The sequence below is a fragment of the Natator depressus genome, chromosome 2 (assembly GCF_965152275.1).
Source record: "Natator depressus isolate rNatDep1 chromosome 2, rNatDep2.hap1, whole genome shotgun sequence".
NCBI lineage: Eukaryota > Metazoa > Chordata > Testudines > Cheloniidae > Natator > Natator depressus.
In genome coordinates this window covers 260,522,331-260,544,834 of record NC_134235.1, presented here as the reverse complement: position 1 = coordinate 260,544,834, position 22,504 = coordinate 260,522,331, and the positions used below count along the sequence as shown (strand labels likewise).

General features: G+C 43.7%; 1 protein-coding gene across 1 annotated transcript in view; it reads left to right on the top strand.

The window, feature by feature from the left end:
• Positions 1 to 22,504, top strand: part of SMARCC1 (SWI/SNF related BAF chromatin remodeling complex subunit C1) — a 184,487-nt gene that overhangs the window by 141,746 nt on the left and 20,237 nt on the right. The window contains exons 25-26 of the mRNA XM_074946484.1: positions 998 to 1,132; positions 6,739 to 6,997. Coding sequence (XP_074802585.1) covers positions 998 to 1,132; positions 6,739 to 6,997 — 394 coding nt within the window. The remainder of the gene's footprint in view (positions 1 to 997; positions 1,133 to 6,738; positions 6,998 to 22,504) is intronic.

Here is a 22,504-nt window from a genome sequence, read left to right as displayed (position 1 = left end):
ATAGGTAACTGTTTTTTGGGGGGCGGGGGGTGTATGTATTCGAGCGGTGAGTTGTAACAATAGCTAGTATGTGTGGTCAATTAAAGTGCTCATCCTTCTGTCTTTTTACATTTTAAACTTGAAATACTCAAGCAGTGCTTGAGAGCTGTTTCATTTAGATGGCATGTATTTAAATAATTAATCATCCTTAGATGTACATCTGATTATCTGCAATAATAAAGATAAAGCTTGAGGGAGATATTTGAGGCCCGTTGATTTTGTCTGTAATCTGTTTTTGCACTCTCTTAAATTTTGAATGTAGCTTCAGTATTTCATAAAAAAGCAATGCAGTAAACTGGTTGTAAAGAAAATCTGGGGTTTCTTTTATATAACCTTTCAACAAACTTTATACACTGGCAGTGAGGCGTAGCTACTTAAGGCTGTGTAGACTCTCTCCCTGGTTGAAATGGAACTGCTACATTGGGCAAAATTGTAATTTTACTTGTCTGAGCAGAGGTCTCTAGAATGGCAGAGGTATGTCTGTCATTCCCTCAGTCTTCCTGAGTGTCTTCCTGTGTAGTAGCCTCACAGACACCACAATAGTAAAGACTTTTTAGATCACATGTAACTGAGCCACCATAAATCTTTTGCCCTTTGATAACTCGTTACCCCCTCGCTCTTCCATTTTAAAACCTCCACTCCAGTTGTTCTCAAACTCAGATGGTTTTAAGACAAAATCAGATTGTCTAGGGGGAGTGAGCTTGTACAGTATTCATTTATATATAAGCTTAACATCTATCTACTTTGACTAAAGACTTCAGAAATACTAGGAGGATTATCATTGTGAAGATAAAGGATTGAAAATGAAAAGAGAATAAATATTTGGTTAAAGTGAACAAATGGAAAATCTAGGACACAATTCATACTTGATTATTCAATCCCTTAAAGCACTGAACTGTCTATTTTGTAAAGGTTGTGTGTGCAGGAGGGTGCTAACTTTTGTGTTTTTTATCCTTAGCACCTAGCAGCAGTGGAAGAGCGAAAGATCAAGTCCTTGGTAGCCCTCTTGGTGGAAACACAAATGAAGAAACTGGAGATCAAACTTCGTCATTTTGAAGAGCTGGAAACAATCATGGACAGAGAGAAGGAGGCAGTAAGTGCAGGAGACTAATTCTCTGTGTTATCCTAGAGCAAGCCAATGGCTAGAGAGGTCTCTGCATGTCAAAACAGCTGGTGTATTAGCAATTTCATCTGTTCCTGACCCTTTAAATATACAACTCTTGTTAGCTCACCTTGGGTATATCTACACTGCAATTAAAAACCCATGGCTGGCCCATGCCAGCTGACTCAGGCTCTGGCTAAGGGGCTGTTTAACTTTGGTGTGGATGTTCATGCTTGGGCTGGAGCCCGGGCTCTAGGACCCTGTCAGGTGGAAAGGTCCCAGATCTTGAACAGAGCCTGACTGTCTAAACTGCAATTAAACTGTCCCTTAGTGCCAGCAGAATCAGCTGGCACTGGCCAACCACTGCTGTCTAACTGCAGTATAGACATACCCTTAGAATTCATAGTTACTCATATTAAGCTGTTTAATTCACCTCTCTGATGTGTCTACCCAGGATCTCTTCTGTGTGTAAAAGAGTGAGTTAGGACTATCTATTATGCATTGGCCCCTAACTTGCCTCTTGCCCCCACCCTGTATTCATTCTGGGATGAAAATTTGCCGAGCTTGTGCAGAGATTACATCTGCTGAGTAGGGGGAGAGGAGCAATTTGTAATTCAAGGATGGCTATTCTTTCCTCCACAGGGAATGGGGTGGGGAGATGCTTTTCATACATCGCTGGGGTATGGTCTCTAGGACACCAACCCTCTGCCTTTTCTGTCCTCCCCTGGTTTTAGATCAAACACCTAGTCTGATCTTTCAGTCTGCTTCTCCAGTTCTTTTGTGGGATTTGCTCTTCCAGCTCCCCTGAGATTCTCACTTCCTCTGTGCTTTTAGTCAGTATTCTACTCAACCTGAGTAGCAGAGTGGGTACACTCCTGTGTGGCAGCATTCAACTCTCTGATCTTCACAGTGCACTTTACACTGTGGAGGAACTCCCTGAGTAGGTAACAGATCTCTGAGCTGGAGAAAGAATGGGGAGCTCCAAGAGAGGGGAGAGAAAGAGGAGGATGCAGTCATAGGCACAGATGGGAATGATGAGAAATAATAGGAAAATGGCAGGTCAAAAGGGACAGAAAAAGGAAGCTAAGAAAATGGGACAGAGGCGCGGGGGCCAGTAAGACAGTGCTCTGGGAACAAGCTCAGATTGGCATGGAAGACAATGAGTAGAGACAATGGAGGAAAAAGCGGAGGAGTTGAGCAGAAGGAGAAGGTGATTGCTGATCAAAGAATCAGCATTCTGTCTTGGGAAGAGACTTAGCTTACTAGTAGGGGCTAGGACACAGGTTTAGTTTAGTTTCTGATCGTTTGAAACATGACAGTCCTAATACAAATTAATAGTAATAAATCAGTGATTTTTTTGGTGGCTTCTTGAGTCTTTTGTTTTAACACTCAGTAATTTCTTTGCTGTGCACAATTAGAATCAGAAATACCAGGGAAAGAGATATTGTCTTTGCAGGATATGCAGCATTCACTGAATCAGCCTCTGACATATTGTTCAGCTGTTTTTTTTTTTGAATGAGACATGGTATCCTTTTGACTACTTCAGTGGTGAGCTCAAAGTTAAATTTTTCATCCCTTTTTTTGCATATCCTGGTGGAGTAGTTGTTTTTTTCTCTTTGTGGGCAGTGTGGTGGTAACAGTAGCTGAGGTTATGGGATATTTACCTGTAATTCCTGGGTTTTCCATACTTGCCTTTGTGACAGATATTGCAATAGTAGGCAATATTTTGGGGGACTATATTGTATTAAATCTACAAATGGTTTCTGTATGATTGTGTTCTACTCCATGGGGAAGGGTTACCACAGCTCCTACAGGAACTAAAAACAGTGGAATGTGATTAAGGTGAATCACTGAAACTAAATAACTCTAGAGAGGTACCATACCCTGCAGTGGTTTGCACAGACTCCCTCATTCAAGCTGGATTTTCCAGAAACTAGGAAACAAAGGCCTTGTGGTTAAAATATATAATAAGCCTTCAGGGCTTTCTTTCTGATCCAGCAAATGGTCAGGACTTTCTATCCAAGGGGGGGCCCCAACCCTTGCAGAAAGTTTGGAGAAAGTAGACATATCGGCATGATAACTTGTAACTGCTGGTAACACCCTGTTCATAGTCCTTGGAGAGCATCGCACAGGGGCTGGCCTTTAGGCAGACTGGTTTGCTGAAGGTATCACAGTGTAAGGCAGGGAGCTGTGCAGCCTCAAAATCTTCAGTCAGAAAGCAGTGGGACAAGGGTCCCTGCCCAGATACATGTGACAGCTGGAGACCTTACTGGACACTCTTGGAGTGGACCATCAGGGTGGGGGTGTGCAGTGGGAGAGATACAGATGGAATTCCTGTGGCACTCCTCACATGTGAATTTAGTGGAATTTACATCCACATCTTAGCATTAGTCAGACTGATAGAGTTTGACAAAGTGTGGTCTTTTATCAAAAAAGAATGTCAACAAGAGATTCTTCTTTGCCTCGTATCCTCAGCTGTTTCCCTCTGCATGTCTGCCTCTGACTCTGATTGGCAACTAAAGAAATGGCCATAACGAAGTTGAAAAGGTTCTCTGTAGATTTTCTTATCTTTAGGGGGAAAACTCCATTATAGTGACAGCCTTTCTTTCTTTTTTCTTCATTTTGAGGCAGCCTGACATTTTCCTTCTTAACATTCTATGTATGAGTTCCCCCCTGGCTCCTGGTGGCCAAAATTCAGCTATATGCCGCTGACACTCTGGATGTTTAGTGGAGTAATTAAATTTAACCAAAACAGAAGTTCCTCAGTATTGTGGCAGGTTCCATACCCACACGTCCATACAGCTCCACTTGAGCTGTCTCAGCCCTCTATTATAGTAAAGGTCACATGCTTGTAGCTGTTAAAAAGAAATCTGCACGTGTGGCTGGGGGGTAGGAGGGAGGAGGTTTTATGCATAACACATTTTGTTCTATTTGTAATCTGAAGCTATTTCAGTGCTGATTATGTGTAACTGGAGATTCTGTTGATAGCAGCATTGTTGACCCAGAAATTGTGGTAACACATGAATGAATGCACTCTTTTTACTGTCGTGGAAAGGCAGTGTGGGAGGTAGAATGATGAACCAGTGATGGCCGCTGTAGTGTGAACATATTAGATAGATATTTATAAGTCATTTCTAATTGCGCATCTTTTTGAGGCAGCTTGAAAACATTATGCCATTCTAAACCTTTTCCTGTTGTAGATGTTTACAGCAAATGTACTGAAGAACCTTCTGTCACTCCTGACATAGCACTTTTTTCCATTTCCTGTCACCTCCATGAGTCAACTTGTTCATGCATTTGTTTGTGATGTGGACAGATGTGCACTGTGTGACCCAGGTTGAGACAATCTAATTTAGCTCCTGTATGATTTGTCATTGTCAGGTTATCGCCTGGCTCTGAGAATTGAAAGGTAAATGCATGCATACTGATGTACTGATCTGCCTCGACAGAAAACTTGTGTATTGATGACAAACCCTCCTGAAGCCTAATTCTGTGGACATAACAATATGGTACATGTCTTTTTAAATCCGTCTTTTTGCGCTTCTCCAGGAGTGTGGCTCAGCAGTTTCAGAGCTAGCATGTGGAACCTGCTGCGTTGGGCTGTGAATCAATTTTAGGCCTGACTTGCATCACAGCTCATGTATGTTTCACATGAGCCTTCAACTTTCATGAGTCTCTTTTGTGTGACTCTGTCTATCTCTTGTCCCCCTATCCTTTTTGCCATCCCAATGGGGGAAATGTGTAGAGGAAAAGCTTTCATCAGCATTTAGATTTGGTGCATATTGCTAGACACGTGTTTGCATTGTGGGGAAGTTTGTAATGACATTCTACTGGATTGCCCTTTTTACATGTATTGCACCAAGAGAAGGTGGCCTGCAGATGGAGAAGCAGGAATGTGTTAGAATATGAAAGTAGGCTCCAGTGGTATCTTTTTATTAAGCCTTGCTCTCAGGGACTTTAAAGCAATTCTGCTGTGAACTGCCTGCCACCTATTGTTTCTGTTGTCACACATGCACCATTACACCATTGGTGTATTTGTCTTTTCATTGTATCAGGTTCCTCCTGGTAAAGTGTCAAATTGGTCAAGGACAAAGAAATCATGGCAGCATGAATAAACACATTGTGGTCATTACATGCTGAAAAAGAGCCCCCCACAAGAGCTATGCATTATTCATTGGCTCTGGTCCCCATCTGGTTCTGTTGGTGAATGCATGCTTTGTGGCAGAGTGGTTTTTCACTCACACTTTGATAGTGAACAGTCTGCATAATGTTCTGTGGAGTGGTGGTGTTCTAGAAATCTTAAAGTATGTTGGCAATGAGCAAAGGACTCTGAATGCAGACAAACTGTTTTTTAGACCCCGTAGTTTGTATTGTAGCTTTAAATGCTTCTATTTGAACGGGCATTTAGCTTCTGGGATGGAGAGGATGTTTTTGCTTTTACTGAAAAATCACATCATCTCTCTTTTGTTTCGTTCTTCCTGGGGAAGGGAAAGAAGAGGTTAGTTTGTATCTAGACATGGCAGTTCATCTTCACAGAGCGTAACTCACCTGTGTTGAGATTGCAAAGAAACTGGGAAAAGAATTTATGAGCAGCATGTCTCAGAGGCTGGCATTTGGTCTCTGATCAGCTTCCTGGCTAACAGGGTGGATGCATTTTTAAAATACGGGTATCAAGCTGGTAAACTTTATAGGTGACTTTCCAAAATCCAATTCCCCACTTTTTTGCTTTTCTTTCATGACTAACTGAATAGAAGGGGGTTTGGATGGATCTGGTGAAAGCTATGGTGTGGTATACCTCAACTAGATTAAAACATTTAGAGGTACAAGGACACACTTATCTGTTACGCTTTGCTGAGCTTAGAGTTAGCTAAGATTTACATATGAGCTTTTTCTAACCATAATGAGAAGATCAGCATAGTAACAGCCCCATAGTAAGAAGCATCTTCTGTGGCTGGCTTTATTTATTCATCATCTAGGTTACTTGTTACAAAGCTTTGTACTGAAACCACAATAACGTGTTTTTAAAAAGTTTAAGGAAAAGGCAGCTGGTCCAAACATGAAACAATATTAGCCTCAGCAATCCAAATCAATGGTTAAGGGGTGCCTTGAGGCATAGCTGTCACTCTGGAAATCTAGGCATAGAATTAGGACCCTGTATGAACTTTGTGAGCACATGTTGTTGGGGCAGAATTTGGTGGTGAAGTCTTTCCATAGAAAACTCCTCTGGTTGTATCCAGTTCCTTCCTAGTGATTGTCTTTCCCACAGTGCAACATGGGGAGGAAACTGGATTAGAGGGAGAGCGATTGCTTGCAGAAGTGAGAGGAGGTGAACGTCTACAGTCTGTCTTGGGTTAAATTGTAGTTGTAGTGCCATGGGGTTCCCTGGAATGAAAACACCATGGTAGAGTTAACTAACTGCTGTTGGTGGTAACAGACAATATCCCTTTTTAATGGCACATATTGTCATCCTGAGTGGAAAATAGTGGTGAGCTAAGCAGGTGAGTTCCCAATTGGTGATAAGAACTTCTAGCATTGTGGGGAGAGCTTCTTACATCTTTTCATATTTCTGACTGGAATGGTTTTTCTCTTGGCTGCAGTTAGAGCAGCAGAGGCAGCAGCTGCTGACGGAGCGACAGAACTTCCACATGGAGCAGCTGAAATATGCAGAGTTAAGGGCTCGCCAGCAAATGGAGCAGCAGCACAGTCAGAACACACAACAATCGCACCAGCATTCCAGTGGGCCTGGCATGAACCCACTTGGGGCACCGGGTCATCCGGGCATGCTGCCCCATCAGCAGCCCCCTCCATACCCTATGATGCACCACCAGATGCCCCCCCCTCATCCACCACAGCCAGGTAAGAGTTTGTAAGAGAAGATCATCATGATTGATTAAGGCCAGGGGAAGAAGTGATGACAGATGAAACTACACATCTGCTTGTGTACTTATTTAATGTAGTGTGTGTGTTTCATATAAAGGGTGTGTCGTCTTATAAAAGAGAAATGCACTTTGAGACCAGAATGGCTAACATTATTGTATGTTACTGCATGATGCAGTTTTGTTTGGTAACTTCTGTGACTTGGCACAACTGCAGGCTGTATGAGCTAATAGAGCTCATATGGGGGTCATGGTGGATAACATGCTAGATAGGAGTCAACAGTGTCACACTGTTGCAAAAAAAGCAAATATAATTGTGGGATGTATTAGCAGGAGGGTTGTAAGCAAGACGCAAGAAGTAATTCTGCTCCACTCTGTGCTGATTAGGCCTCAACTGGAGTATTGTGTTAAGTTCTGGGCACCACATTTCAGGAAAAATGTGGACAAATTGGAGAAAGTCCAGAGAAGAACAAAAATGATTAAAGATCTAGAAAACATGACCTATAAGGGAAGTTTGAAAAAACTGGGTTTGTTTAGTCTGGAGAAGAGAAGACTGAAAGAGGACATAAGTTTTCAAGTACATAAAAGGTTGTTACAAGGAGGAGGGAGAAAAATTGTTGTTCTTAACCTCTGAGGCTAGGGCAAGAACCAATGGGCTTAAATAGCAGCAAGGGTGGTTTAGGTTGGACATTAGGAAAAATTTCCTGTCAGGGTTCTTAAGCGTTCGAATAAATTGCCTAGGAAGGTTGTGGAATCTCCGCCATTGGAAACTTTTAAGAGCAGGGTAGACAAACACCTGTCAGGGATGGTCTAGATAATACATAGCCCTGCCATGAGTGCAGGGGATTGGATAGATGACCTCTCAAGGTCCCTTCCAGTCCTATGATTCAATGATAGGGAGACACTGAAGGTCTTTGGGTTCGGAAGGTGGTGACTTGGTCAGAGCATCTAGAAAGGGACTATTTTAGCTTCTGAATTTTAAACTGAAGAGTGGAGAAGTATATATCAGGAAGGATTAACAGATGGAGTGATGATAGGGAAGGTTGTAGTAGCTCAAATATGAGAGTTATGATGTGGGACTATGAAGGAAAGAACAGATTTTAGAAATGTTTTAAGAGTGAAATGACAAGATTTGGGGGGAACCTGTATGTGAGGAGAGAAGGACATAAGAATCCATGATAACCCAAAGTTGTGAGCTTCAGAAACAGGAAGATAATGGAGACAAATTGTAGTACTATGCTAAATCATGGATTTATTCTGCTACTCTTCCCCTGTTACAATTAGAATAAATGGCTTCATCGGATGAGCAGAGTGATGCTCAAAGTGACCCACGTGGTTTTCATTAAATTGAACTGAAACCATGTCCATCTCTGGAGCCCAGCATTAGTCTCGTCTCTTCTCTTCCCAATCCCCTGAAAAAATGAGGTTCTTTAGAAGAACACAAGAGAAGATCAAAGACCAGAGTGGATCTGTGGTTTTGTAAAGGGAAAACTTCAGCTAGTTAAATAATCAGATACATCAGTTACCCTTATAAAAAGGGTTACTGTATTCTTCAGTAATAGTCCAAAATATGGCATTTTATAGTAGTGATACTGTAATGTTTGGAGCAAGTACGACAGGATTAGGTTCAAGAGTTTTTTTTGTTTTTTTTAGCCAAACAGAAATCCTTCAAAATTTGGAAATGTGATGCTCGTGAAACCAATAAACAGCAGGCAATAAGTAATAGGGAAATTAGGAAAGATGTGGACAAATTGGAAAGAGTCCATAGGAGAGCAACAAAAATGAGAAAAGGTTTAGAAAACCTGACCTATGAGTAATGGTTAACAAAACTGTGTGTGTTTAGTCTTGACAAAAGAAGATTGAGGCTGGACCTGATAGGTCTAATATGTTAAGGGCTGTTTTAAAGAGGACTGTGATGAGTTGTTCTGCATGTCCTCTAAAGGTAGGACAAAAAGTAATGGGCTTAATCTGTAGCAAGGGAGCTTTAGGGTAAATATTTGGAAAAACTTTCTAACTATAAGGATCGTTAAGCTCTAGAATTGGCTTCCAAGGGAGGTCATGGAGTCCCATCATTCGAAGCTTTTAAAAACAAGTTGGACAAATATCTCTCAAGGATGGTCTAGGTTTACTTGGTTCTGCCACATCACAGGGCTCTGGAGTTGATGACTTCTCGAGGTCCCTTCCAGCCCTACATTTCTATAATTCTAAAGTTTGTTTCTAACAGCATTTCCTTATGGGCCTGCAACATATCTCTGTATGCACCGTCTGGGTACCTGAGACGTGACAGGTGGACGAAACTGAGGGGAGAATCACTTATGGTTAGGAACATTAGAGAGTGTGTGGTCATGTGACCTAGTGCGCTTGACGGCATAGCCAATAGTAATTAAAAAGCATTATAAATATCTCTAATCATTTTAATCATTGAATATTTTTACTGATTGAGTATTTCTCTTTATTCAAATTCTTACATAAAGTTTATAGTTTATTTTTAATTTGTTTGCTTATGTGAGTTTGAATTATTTGTTAGTCCAAGTGTGGTGGTCACTGCCTTGGTGCGGTTAACCCCTTGTCTCACTGGTGGCACTGCCAAGTAGCTTTATTCTTAGCACACCAGGAGGAGGAGGCAGGCACCTACCTGTTGGGCACTGTGAAATGAGCAAAGGTGACAAATTTTGGAACTGTTCAAAGACTATGAGGTTACCCCTCTTCTGTTCGCACATCATACAGGTGCTGAGCCAGCACCAAAATGGGGGGGGGGAGTGTGTGTGTGTGTGTGTGTGTGTGTGTGTGTGTGTGTAAAAAATATATATATATAAATAAATAAAAGTAGCAGGAAGGCTGCAAAAGAATCAGTGGGTTTACAGGATGACTAGGTTAAAGGAAGTAATAAAGGATGTTGCTGAGAAGCTAAATGATTTGTTTGCATTTTCTTCAGTGCTAAAAATGTCATACAGTTTCTTACCCTGGACCAACTTTTTTCTGGTAACAATGATGAGAGACTCTGAGATTGAGGTGTCAGAAGAGGAGGTGCAGAAGTAAATTGATAAATAAAAATGCAATCAATCACTGGGCCGAGATGGTCCATCAAAGAATTCTTACGGAGCTTTAAGTATGAAGTAACTGAGCTGCTTAGAAAATATGCAATGTTTCATTGAAAACAGCTGTTGTTCCAGAGGATTGAAGGGTAGCAAATGTTGTAACTATATTTTTAAAAGTAAGTTCTAGGGGTGATCCTGGGGAATTAAAAGCCTTTAAGTCTCACATCTTTACCTGGCAGTTCAGTTCAAATGATATTAAAAAACAATTAAAAAAAAAAACACTTGGAAGCTCATGATATGAAAAGGTCTAACCAGCAAAGTTTCAGCAAAGGAAAATAGCGTTTCACTAATCATATCAGTAGAGTAGTGGATGAAGAACCACTGGCTGACAAAATGTATTTGAACTTCTAAAAGGCCTTTGACAAGGTCCTACAAGAGGCTACTAAGGAACCTAAGGAGTCATGGGGTGAGAGGTAAAGTATTGTCCTGAATCAAAAACTAGTGGCTAGGAGACAGAAAGCAAAGAGGATTAAACGGTCAGTTTTCATCATGATAAAAGGTTGTTAGTAGGGGTTGCAAAGTTGTGTACTAGATCCCATATTTTAATAGATTTAATGGTATGGAAAGAGGGTTGTGGACAGTGACTTGGCAAATTTTGCAGATGACAAAATTTATTTAGGTCAGACAGGACCAGAGAGGACTGTGGTAACTACAGAGTCCTAAATCAGCTAGATCAATCAAAAATTCAAGGTTGACAAATGCAAGAAATGCATTGGAGGAAAACATTAAACTACACATACATCGTACAGAATTCTAAACTAACTGTGTCAAAGCACAAAAAGGACCTGGGTGTCCCAGTAGACAGTTGAATGAGGACCTCTTCTCACCTTGCAGCCATGGTCAAAATAGCTACCAAGATGTTAAGTTGCATAAGGAATGAGATGGTGAATAATGTGAAGAATATTATAATACATTTGTATAAATCAGTGGTGGGACCCCATCTGGAATTCTGTGTGCGGTATTGGCCATTCAGTGTTTAAAGAATATTGCACAACTGGAGGGCGTTCAGAGAAGGGCAGCAAAAATGATCAAGGACCTGAAAAAACTCTCCTTGCTGAATCAAGATCGGAAAGATGAGGATTGTTACCGTAGAAAAGCATACGAGTAAGAGGGGACATGAAGGAAGTATATACAATAATGTCCTAGAGATAGCAGACTGGGAACTTCTGTTCCTCCATCTCATAACACAAAAACAGAGGGACATTCAACAAAATTAAAACATGGCAAATTCAAAACAGATGAAAGGAAATATTTTTTTCATACAACATGTAATTAGATGGTGGAACTCATTGCTACAGAATGTCATTGAGGCCACAAACTTCACAAGATTCAAAAATGTATTGTACATTCTATGTGGATATCAAGAATATCCCGAGTTGTTAGAACAAGTTTTGGAAGGGGTATTAAACCAGAGTTTCAGGGTTTAAGCCAATCTGCAACTATTAGAGATCAGGATAACTAATATCCGATGATCCCACATCTGCCTTCTGTGTGAGGTTCTTACACCTTCCTGTGAAGCATCTGTTATTGGTCACTGTAAGACCAAATTAGCTGGATCTTGCATCTGATTCAGTATGGCAGTTCCTATATTTCAGTTTTCTTAAGGGTAAGAATCCTTGGCCCTTTCAAGGGATTTGTTTGCTTGAGAACTCATGGGTAAAATTGTCTTCTCTCCCTCTTTCACCTTCTCCCTGTAGTGTCCTTGTAGAAAGGGGATTGCTTTAAACGCCTTCAAAATCTCAGGTGGAAGTCCAGAAGTTTGCTATGATGTCCTCCTAGAAAGACTAGGAGAGTCTCCATCATTTTAAGTAGCAAAAACTCTCCAGCTACAAACTGAGAGATATAACATTGGATAATTTTTTTTACCTCGTTAAGGGAAAATGGGATAAATCTCTGGTTTCAAGAGTGCATCAGAACTAGAACTTTATGATCCTTGGGGGCAGTCTTAAGCAAACCCAACAAGTTGCACTTCCCCCCCCCCCCCCCGCACCCCTGAGTCCTCTGAGTCAGTTACTCACAAGTTGACCTGAGTGGAACAGGCATAGAAGACAACTTGTTTCTTGATTTCTCTTCCCCTCGCCACATCCTGGCACCTTGGGTCTATATTGGAAGATCCCTCAGTGACAAAGTTAACTCAACAAACACAGCATATAGACACATCTGACAGATGTCCATCTGAGACCTAGGATATCTAATCCATAAATATATCTGTCCAGATATCTACATCGACACCCATAATCATAGCACGTAAGTATTTGTGGTGAACCTCATGATAGTACGAGCCACAAGCACTTCCCTTCTCTGATTCTTAGTTTCTCTTAAATATATATTAGCAGCTGGCATTCATCCATCTGATAATGACCCCTTTCAGACCATGTTTAAAACTGACTGCCCAAATATCTCTGCTCATTAAGTGTCCAATGTATTATTTAAGGGCTTGGCTACACTTGCGAGTTACAGCACAATAAAGGAGCCCCGGGCGCACTAGCTCACTACCTGTCCACACTGGCAAGGCATGTAGAGGGCTCTGACTGCATGGCTACAGTGCTGCTGGTACTCCACCTCAGTAAGTGGAGTAACGTTTGCTGCACCCCTGCTGGAGTGCCGCAGTGCCAGTGTGGACGCCCTGGTCCTATAGTCTGCTCTGATCGGCCTCCAGAAGTGTCCCACAATGCCTGTGCTAGCCACTCTGGTCATCACTTTGAACTCTGCTGCCCTGCCCTCAGGTGACCAACCATCAGACCTGCCCTTTAAATTCTCTGGGAGTTTTGAAAATCCCCTTCCTGTTTGCTCAGCCAGGCTTGGAATGCTCTCAGCGAATCTTTCCAGGTGACCATGCCTCCAGGCAATCCCCAATATGGAGCAATGGGAAGGTGCTGGACCTCATCAGTGTTTGGGGGAAGGAAGCTGCGCTTCAGCAGTAGGAGTTACGATACCTTCGGGCAAATATCAAGGGACATGATGGAAAGGGGCCATGACTGGGATACACTGTAGTGCAGGGTTAAAGTGAAGGAGCTGCGGAATGCCTACCACAAAGCCCATGAGACAAACAACCATTCCGGTGCTGCCCCTACGACCTGCTGTTTCTACAAAGAGCTGGACGCGATACTTGGGGGTGACCCCACCTCCACTCCGAGTACCACCATGGACACTTCAGGTCAACAGGCAGGAGGAGGAAGAGCAGCAAAGCGGGAGCGAGGGTGCTGAGGCAGAGGAAGATACCACGGAATCCCTAGATGCATGCAGCCAGGAGCTGTTCTCAAGCCAGGAGAAAGGTAGCCAGTCACGGCGGCCAGTGCTTGGGGAAGGACAAACACCAGAGGAGGTTTCCGGTAAGCAGCTTTTATTTTGGGAAGGAAGTTATTCGGTGCGGGCTCTTGGGGCGAGGAGGGTTAGGGCTGTATGCATGCCTTGATGTGGAACAGGGCATTGATTTGCTCTCTCACATCGCGGTAATCGGCCTCAGTGATCTCTTCAGAGGTCTCATCCAGAACTTGGGCAATGTGCTTGTGCAGGTTTCTCAGGAGAGCCACTGTGCTCCTTGTCCCAGTAAGGCTAACTTGTCCACGCCACTGTGCCGTGAGGGGCGGGGGGACCATTGCTGCCCACAGGCAAGCTGCATATGGGCCAGGGCGGAATCCGCATTGCAGTAGAAGACCCTCCCTTGCTTCCCAGGTCACCATCAGCAGCGAGATATCTTCCAGGATGAACTCCTGTGGAAAATGTGGGGACAGTGTTCCGTATAGGGGCCCCCTGCCACTGTTGGCTCTCCCCAAGGCACAGAAACCCAGAGGACAGTACAGCCATGAAACAATCAGTTACGCTTGACCCTGTGCTTACTCACCATTTTGGGGCTCCTGTGGGTTATGTGCGCTCGCTTTGGGACGGGCAAATTATGCTATTGTGTAGACTGTGCTTGCCCTTAAGTACGGGGGAATCGTTGCTCTGACTGGTGTGAACAATGCTGCCTCTGTTGAATGTTGCATTTTGCCTTTACAGATGCAACCTTGAGACCTCAGCCGTCCATGTTATCACCGGCTGAAAGACTCCAAAGAATCAGAAACCACATAGAAGCAAGGAACACATGTTGCATGAAGTAATGCAGTATTCAAGTAATGAAAATCTAAAGGCGCAGGAGTGGCGGGACAGTGAAAGGAGGATCCGCCAGCAGAATGAGGAGCACCGGTGCTAAAGCGCGGTGCTCTGGCAGCAAAGCACGGATCGGCTGATAAGCATAATGGAGCACCAAGCGTATTCGATCCAGGCGCTCGTAGTCATGCAGGCGGAACACTACCGTGCCCACCCCTCCCCCCACCCCGCCCTTGTCCCAAAACTCTTTCCCTTGTGCCCCCATGTCACCTCCAACCCACTTTCCCCAACATCCAGGTTCTTACCACCACCAGCTGCCTCCAACACCTGTAGCTTCACCACCCAGACCTGAAGACTGTGACCCTTACCCTCTGCACTCAACCCCCATCACCATGCAGTATAGCCATCCTGAAGTGCAGCACTCATGCACAGCACTCCAGACAGGAAGGCTGAGTATGACAACAGGACATATGCAAATCTGTGATTGTACCGTTCCCCACCCCACCCCACCCGCTTGCCCTTTCTGTTTCCCAAGCTGTTGTGTTTCTTTTCAATAAATGAATTTTCTTTTCAGTAAATGGATTTTATTGGCTTTGAAAAAATTCTTTATTATTGCATAAAGTAAAAGATACCTTAGACCAGGAAAGGAACAGGCACTACAAGTCAGCGTAGCAAACACAGATTCCTGCTAACATTGGAACCATTGCAATTCACTCCCGTGCAGGGCACCAGACATTACTGGTGGCTTTCAGCCTCAAATTGCTCCCTGAAGGCATCCCTAATCCTTGCAGCCTCACTCTGGACCCCTCTAATAGCCCTGCTCTCTGGCTGTTCAGATTCAGCCTCCAGGTGTTGAACTTCCGAGTTCCATGCCTGAGTGAATCTTTCACCCTTCCTTTCACAAATGTTATGGAAGCTACAGCATGTGGATATAACTGTGGGGATGCTGTCATCGGCCAGGTCCAGCTTCCCATACAGAGAGCTCCAGCGGCCAAAAGCACACTCCACAGTCATTCTGCACTGGCTCAGCCTGTTGTTGAACTGCTCCTTGCTGCTGTCAAGGCTCCCTGTGTAGGGTTTCATGAGCCACTGCATTAAAGGGTAAGCGGGGTCTCCAAGGATCACAATGGGCATTTCGACTTCCCCTTCAGTGATCTTCTGGTCTGGGAAAAAAGTCCTGGCTTGCAGCTTCCTGAACAGGCCAGTGTTCCGAAAGATGCTTGTGTCATGCACCTTTCCGGGCCAGCCTGCGTTAATGTCAATGAAATGCCCATGGTGATCTACAAGCACCTGGAGAACCATCAAGAAACACCCCTTCTGATTAACATACTCGGAGGCTAGGTGGGCTGGTGCCAGAATTGGAATATATGTGCCATCTGTCGCCCCTCTGCAGTTAGGGAAACCCATTTGTGCAAAGCCAGCCACAATGTCATGCACATTACCCAGAGTCACAGTTTTTCTGAGCAGGATGCGATTAATGGCCCTGCAGACTTGCATCAACACGATTCCAACGGTCGACTTATCCACTCCAAATTGGTTAGCAACCAATCGGTAGCTGTCTGGAGTTGCCAGCTTCCAGATTGCAATCGCCACGCGCTTCTCCACCAGCAGGGCAGCTCTCAATCTCATGTCCTTGCGCTGCAGGGTGGGTGTGAGCTCCTCACACAGTCCCATGAAAGTGGCTTTTCTCATCCGAAAGTTCTGCAGCCACTGCTCGTCATCCCAGACTTGCCCGACGATGTGATCCCACCACTCAGTGCTTGTTTCCCAAGCCCAAAAGCGGCGTTCCACGGTGGTGAGCATGTCCATGAATGCCACAAGCAGACTCGTGTCATATGCGTTACTCGAGTCGATATCGTCGGAGCCCTCGCTGTCACTTTGGATCATAAGGGATAACTCGACTGCCAAACGTGACGTGCTGGCGAGACTCGTCAGCATACTTCTCAGCAGTTCGGGCTCCATTCCCGCAGACCGAAAGGGAAGACAGAGCGCGCAGTACAAAAAACATTGAAAGATGGCGCCAAATGTGGACAGAAGCAAAGGGAATGATGGGATGAGAACCAATGCATCATGGGGTGTTGGGACAGGACCCAGAATGCCCCACAGCGCCCACCCCCTTCCCACAAGCCACAGCGCCAAAATGGGAAGAGATGCTCTGTGGGACAGCTGCCCATAATGCACCGCTCCCAGTGCCGCTGCAAGTGGCAAATGTGGCCACACCAGTGTGCTGTCAGTGTGGACAGACTGCAGCGCTTTCCCTTCTGCGCTCTACGACGGCGGGTTTAACTCACAGAGCTCTACATCTGCAAGTATAACCATGCCCTAAGAAGAAGGTTGTTAACCCTGCTGTCCCGGAAAAATTCCAGGTTGGGTAATAGCACTCTGCCTCCCTTCCTCCCCAAACTCCCTTTGTGGTTTTCAGTTGATACAGTATTCTTCACTCCATTGTTAGTAGTGGTAGTGTAGTCAGGATGACGGCGCTTTGAGTTAGGCATTGTGCACACAGGAAAATACAGCCCCTGTCCAGAGGAGTTTGCAGTCTAATTAGGTTAACTCCTGTGTTACTTTCCGCCCATGAGATTATTGCATTTCTGTGGTGGGTGGAGTGCTATCTGCATGCAAGTAGTTTATAAAGTGCTTTAGAATCCTTTGAGATGAGCGGCACTTCACTGAACAGGAAAACAGAGCGTACCCTGGAAGGGACTTTATGCTCATTGTTTTGGAACTAAGCCTCTCTGGAACTAAGCCTACACTGCAATTAGATGCCTGTTGCTGCCCAGGCCAGCTGGCTTGAGCTGAGGGGCTATTTAATTGCAGTGCAGATTTTCTGGCTCAAGCTGCAGCCCAAGCTCTGGGACCTCTCACCTGGGAGGGTTATAGAGCCTGTTCTCCAGCCCAAACCCAAATGTCTACCCTGAAATTAAACACCCTGTTAGCCTGAGCCCTGTGAGCACAAGTCAGCTGGCACAGGCCAGCCACAGGGTTTTAATAGCAGTGTATACATACCCTCTGTTTGCTCCGCCTGCCTTTTCCAATGCAGCCACTAAATGGAGGGCTAAAATCCAAATAAGATTTTTCTAGTGCTCTTCGGGAGCTTGGTATAAAACACCTAGCAGACATTTAGATAAGAAGCTAATCTAATATCTTGAATGATATAGCTCAGTTGTGTCTCAGATGTGCTGCCATCAGGATGAGTAGCTGAGTTTCAGCCTGGAGGGACCCTCTTTCTATGCCTGAGGCAAGGGACTTCCCATCTAAATTTAATTATGGTGGTACTCATAAAGGATGCCTAAACTTTTATATAAAGCCTTGGGATTTGTTCATTAATGTGGTGTCTGAGAGAGAGAGCCACTGCATGTTAGATTATTTGCCTTAATTGGGAATCTCCAGCCTGTATATCCTGTAGATCTTCTTGGCCCTATTTTAGAGTGCACAGATCCCTCCATTAAATACCAACAATCCTAAAAGAATGGGTGGGACACAGTCTGTTTGTGAAATAAGACAGAAATCAACCCAGATCTGGGAGCCTTTCCGTTTGGGGATTGGTAGGAGTTAAAAATATTTTTCCCAAGAGGCATGACCTTATCTTGGATCACTGTAAGCAAATGAGTGTATTAGACTTCACTAGAGTAATTGAAAATGATCGCTCCTTCCTGAGCTTCATAGATATTTCTCATTAGAGAAAGGAGGGTTATCAGCTGATCAGCAATGAACTTTCTGGGGATCAAAGAATCATTCCAGGAAAAGATCTTCTGTCCCCTGTTGCATATGAAGCTTCAGAATACCTTACATTTTATCATAGCATAGGTAGATCATAGTCATAATTAAACACTTAAAAAGGGCTTTACTTTTTCCAAATGAAGTTCAAATACCTAGTCATCCCAACACCCTTGTGATGTAGATGCATATATCTCTATTTTATAGATGAGGAAACTCAAGACACAGAAATTACTTACCTAAAACCCATGCAGCAAGTCAATAGCAGAACCATTATTAAAAATGGGGCATTCTTGACATCCAATTCTGTGCTCAATCTAACAACACATGTCTCTGGGATGGATCCAGTTAACGCTTTTATGATAAGAGGATTCTTGATCCAGTTAAAAATAGTTTCTGCTTCCTGGGTATGAAGAAGGTAAAAACTTTGAGCTCATTTTGACATCGCTTGGGATTGTTTCACCTTTCCTTACATTATAAATTGATATCCTGGCCTTTTTTGATGTACCATTTAGCTGTAGATTGAGACAGCCCATACTGGGAAGAGGAATTGGGTGATGTATGTGTTTTCACCTGCATCTCCTTCCCCTCTCATGTATATATTTCCCTCCTTGGACACTCCTGTGACAGTAGTGAGATACAGAATATTTTGTCTCTGGGTCACCATATTTCAGCCCAATCAGTAACAAAATTTGTTACCAAATAATTGCTGTTTTGGTGGCCTCTCTAAAATAAGTTAATGATTTTAAAATAATTATTGGCTAGACATCTACTTCACCACAGTAGATCATAGAATCATAGAATATCAGGGTTGGAAGGGACCCCAGAAGGTCATCTAGTCCAACGCCCTGCTCGAAGCAGGACCAATTCCCAGTTAAATCATCCCAGCCAGGGCTTTGTCAAGCCTGACCTTAAAAACCTCTAAGGAAGGAGATTCTACCACCTCCCTAGGTAACGCATTCCAGTGTTTCACCACCCTCTTAGTGAAAAAGTTTTTCCTAATATCCAATCTAAACCTCCCCCATTGCAACTTGAGACCATTACTCCTCGTTCTGTCATCTGCTACCATTGAGAACAGTCTAGAGCCATCCTCTTTGGAACCCCCTTTCAGGTAGTTGAAAGCAGCTATCAAATCCCCCCTCATTCTTCTCTTCTGCAGATGCTGATTAGCACCCAGGTAAACAATCTTAGCAAAGGTGGTAAAGATTGTACTGTCTCTGGAAATGGAATTCACCTGACACTTAGCGGCAGTCCCTCATGGTCTGGGCTGAGGATGCTTGACAGGAGAGCAGTTTGGTGAAGCATGTGCTGTTGCTGCCAGGGTTGTAGAAAAAGAATTTTGGTCTCCAGGACTGAAAGTCCAGCCCTTTTACCCAGCACACCCCTTTAAAATGACTTTATAAAAAGAGCAAACCATTTCCTTGCCTGTTGTTTGTGTAGGGCTGTCTAGTAATGCTGGTTGGCCTCCCCCACAGTGATCTATCCAAAGGAGTCTTTGAATCAGTGACAAGTACGGCAGTCTAATCTTCATTCTACGGAGAGTCCGTTGGGTGGACTGTGACTTATAGAGAGTGTGACTCATTGTTTGCATTGGTGGAAGAGTCACGGAACAGTTTAACAGTGACAGAAACATCAGAAGTTGCACTATCAAAATACATCTACACATGGAAGAAAAGCAGTGGGCCTGAATGGGAAAAATACTAGTGCAGCTATCCATTTGGAATTCCTTAGCTGGCTGTATGATTGCCTGAGAAGTTTGTATGCTTTAACTGTGTGGACTTCAGTCTGTTTCCCAACAGCATTATTAAACAGACTTCACTTTTGGCTGCCCTCTTTCTCTTAGTAAAGATTAAAAAGTTGTAACTTACAATCCATTAGACCATGACCAAAATGATACTTGGAGTGTCCATCAAGTGACTGGGGTGGGGTGATTCCAAGCCAGATGATTGAAGTCTGTAAAACATTTATTAATAGAAGGAAAAAATAACCCTGGCTTACAACCGCCTCAGATGCTGAATGCGGTCAGAAAGGAGGATGGTAGCCCCTGAGGCTAGAGTGGGGATCCTTTTCTCACTATCCTGCCTCGGTGGAGCTCCCAGCCTAATGCTTTAAGTCTCTTATATAGCAGAATTACCCACAAGACCTCAGTTCCTTTTGGCTGCATATTGCTGCTCCTAAGACTCTTTACATTTCCCAAGGCCTAATTACAGCATTTGTCATTGTGGCTGATTGCATAATGGATCCAGATTCTGTCTGGATCAAGCTGGGGAAAGGAACCCTCTGCAGTTTTTGATCCAGGCTCATCTGGTAGGTTGCATTGACATGGGGCTGAAAAGGGGACATAAACTAAAGCTTTTCCATTTCAGAGTTTCATTAGTCCCCTTTCCTAACTTGAAAAAGCAGTAACCACAATGCACCATTTAGTAGCCTGGTTTCTCCTTCTGCACTGGAGAACAGTTAGAAAAAGAATGTTACAGTGATTGAGAGGGTGCTTAACTCTCCTCTTCCTTTTTCCTATTTCCTCTATCCTCATCCACTAAATGTCTCAATCCTTCTTCCACAAAGCCTCAACAAACACTTCTACCAGTTCTACCAGATTCTACCATCAGCATGGTGTACTGTGTGTCTGTACTGGATGGAAATCTGCATGGGGCAGAAGGTATGTCTCTTTAGGTCAGCGAAGGACTGAGCATGCTGCTGGCACTTAACCTGTATCTTTCTTTTACATGCATTTACAGGGGCTTCCTATCACATAAATGGGTTCTTTTCCAGAGGCTTGGAGAGGAAAAAATAGTGTTCCATCCTCCTTCAGGAGCTCCGCTTTCAGCGATCCTTAAATCAAAATATCCAAGGAATGGCAGGTTCTAGATCCTGACCTCTCCCCCCAGTCTGAGACAGTTCATCTGCAACTCTTTTCCTGCGAATATTGGAGCCAGCTATCCGAAACTGTGGTCCACAAATATAAAGCAGATAGACACAAATTTTCAGGGCTCTACATATTTGGCCATGAAGCCTCTTTTAGCCATGCAAGCAGAGCAAGGTAGGTCAGCTCTTCCACCTCTATCATCATTCCGTCTCTTGCAAACAAATGTTGGTGCAGCAGTGAGCAGTATTCTTCTCCCATCAACCCTCCCCATCTTCTTTCTAGGGAACAGTTTTTTCCTAGGCTTCATTCCTGAAATGGGATCACCTGCCAGGTTTCTCCCCTCTGTTTGTTGAAGCAGACAAACGGCCAAGTGGTGCTCTGTTTTTAAGGAGAACCTCTAAGAAGCTTCAGAAGAGGAGCTCTGCTGCAAATGTTCCAGTGGCGCAGCCTGCAGATCCTTCTGTTGCTAGGGAGTAAAAGGCTTAGAATATGGATGGCTTGTTGGAATTTGGCATTTCTTCCCCTTTCCCCCCCTTCAGAGACTTGGAGACACTGTCACAAGTGCTTGAGAACCGGTAGGTAGGTCAGTCTTCATTAATTGGGGAATTCTTTGACAGGAAGTCCAAAAATCCTTTTGAAGTCCCAGCCCAATCTTCCTTAAAGGGGAAAAGCTCTCTGATCCCCCTCCTTACTTTTTCAAGGGGATCTTGGAGTCCTTTGATTGAGAAGACTGATATTTTTTTCTGACTCTCCTTTCTCTCCAAAAGCAGGATCTGGGTTCTCTCAGGGGTGATCCCCTTTGTTTCTTCTCTAATTACGTATTGGACAGACAAGGGGCAGAGGGGCCCAAAGCCCTGCTTGTGGGCTAAGGGTCAGATTTTTCAAAGGTATCTACATATCTAAACATGCAGATAGGCATCTAACTTGCATTGAGATGAATGGGAGCTAGGCACCTAGCTGTTAGTGAAAATCCAGCCCTAAATCCCAAAAGGGAGACACCATCTAGGAAGAGGGAGCAATCTGCTGATGGAAACAAGTATGTTCCCTCCAAAAGGCAAAAGAAAAGCACAAAAAAAGTCTAAGAATCATTCCAGATTCTCCTCCACTAGCTCTAGATTCTCAGAAGATGTCAGGAACTCTCTGTTTTCCATTATGATCTCAAACTAGTGAACATGTTTTCTACCCACTATGTTTGAGCTGTCTGACAGCCACCAGTGAGATCCATCAGTAAAAGAGTGCCAGCAAGCTAAGTCCAAGGGAAAATATTTTCCAGTGGGAGAGGAACTGGTCTGTGCAATTGTCACAGACCACCTTCCTGCCCATTCACAGACTGTTTTGATGAGTTCCCCACAGTGAAAATGCAAATCCCCCTGCTGTGGATAAAAGGGTCTCCCTGGTTTTCACTTTAAATTCCCTAAAAATATGCCACAACATTGAGGTGAATAATTCTATGATCAGTTATTAAAATTTTGCCTTGTATGTTCACACATCATCCAGAACCAGTTTTCTGTGATGTGGAGGTTGAAATTATTCCATGAATAATTTTGTTGTTAATTCTTGTCTGTAGCATGTTTGCAAGCATTTCATAGTGAGTGTCCAAAATTCAGAATTTGAGCTGTTTTTAACTGTGTCCACATTAGTCATACCATATGTTTCATTTTCCGGACTGGCTTATTGTAACTCCAAGTCACTTTTCCTCTGCAAATATTCAGACTTT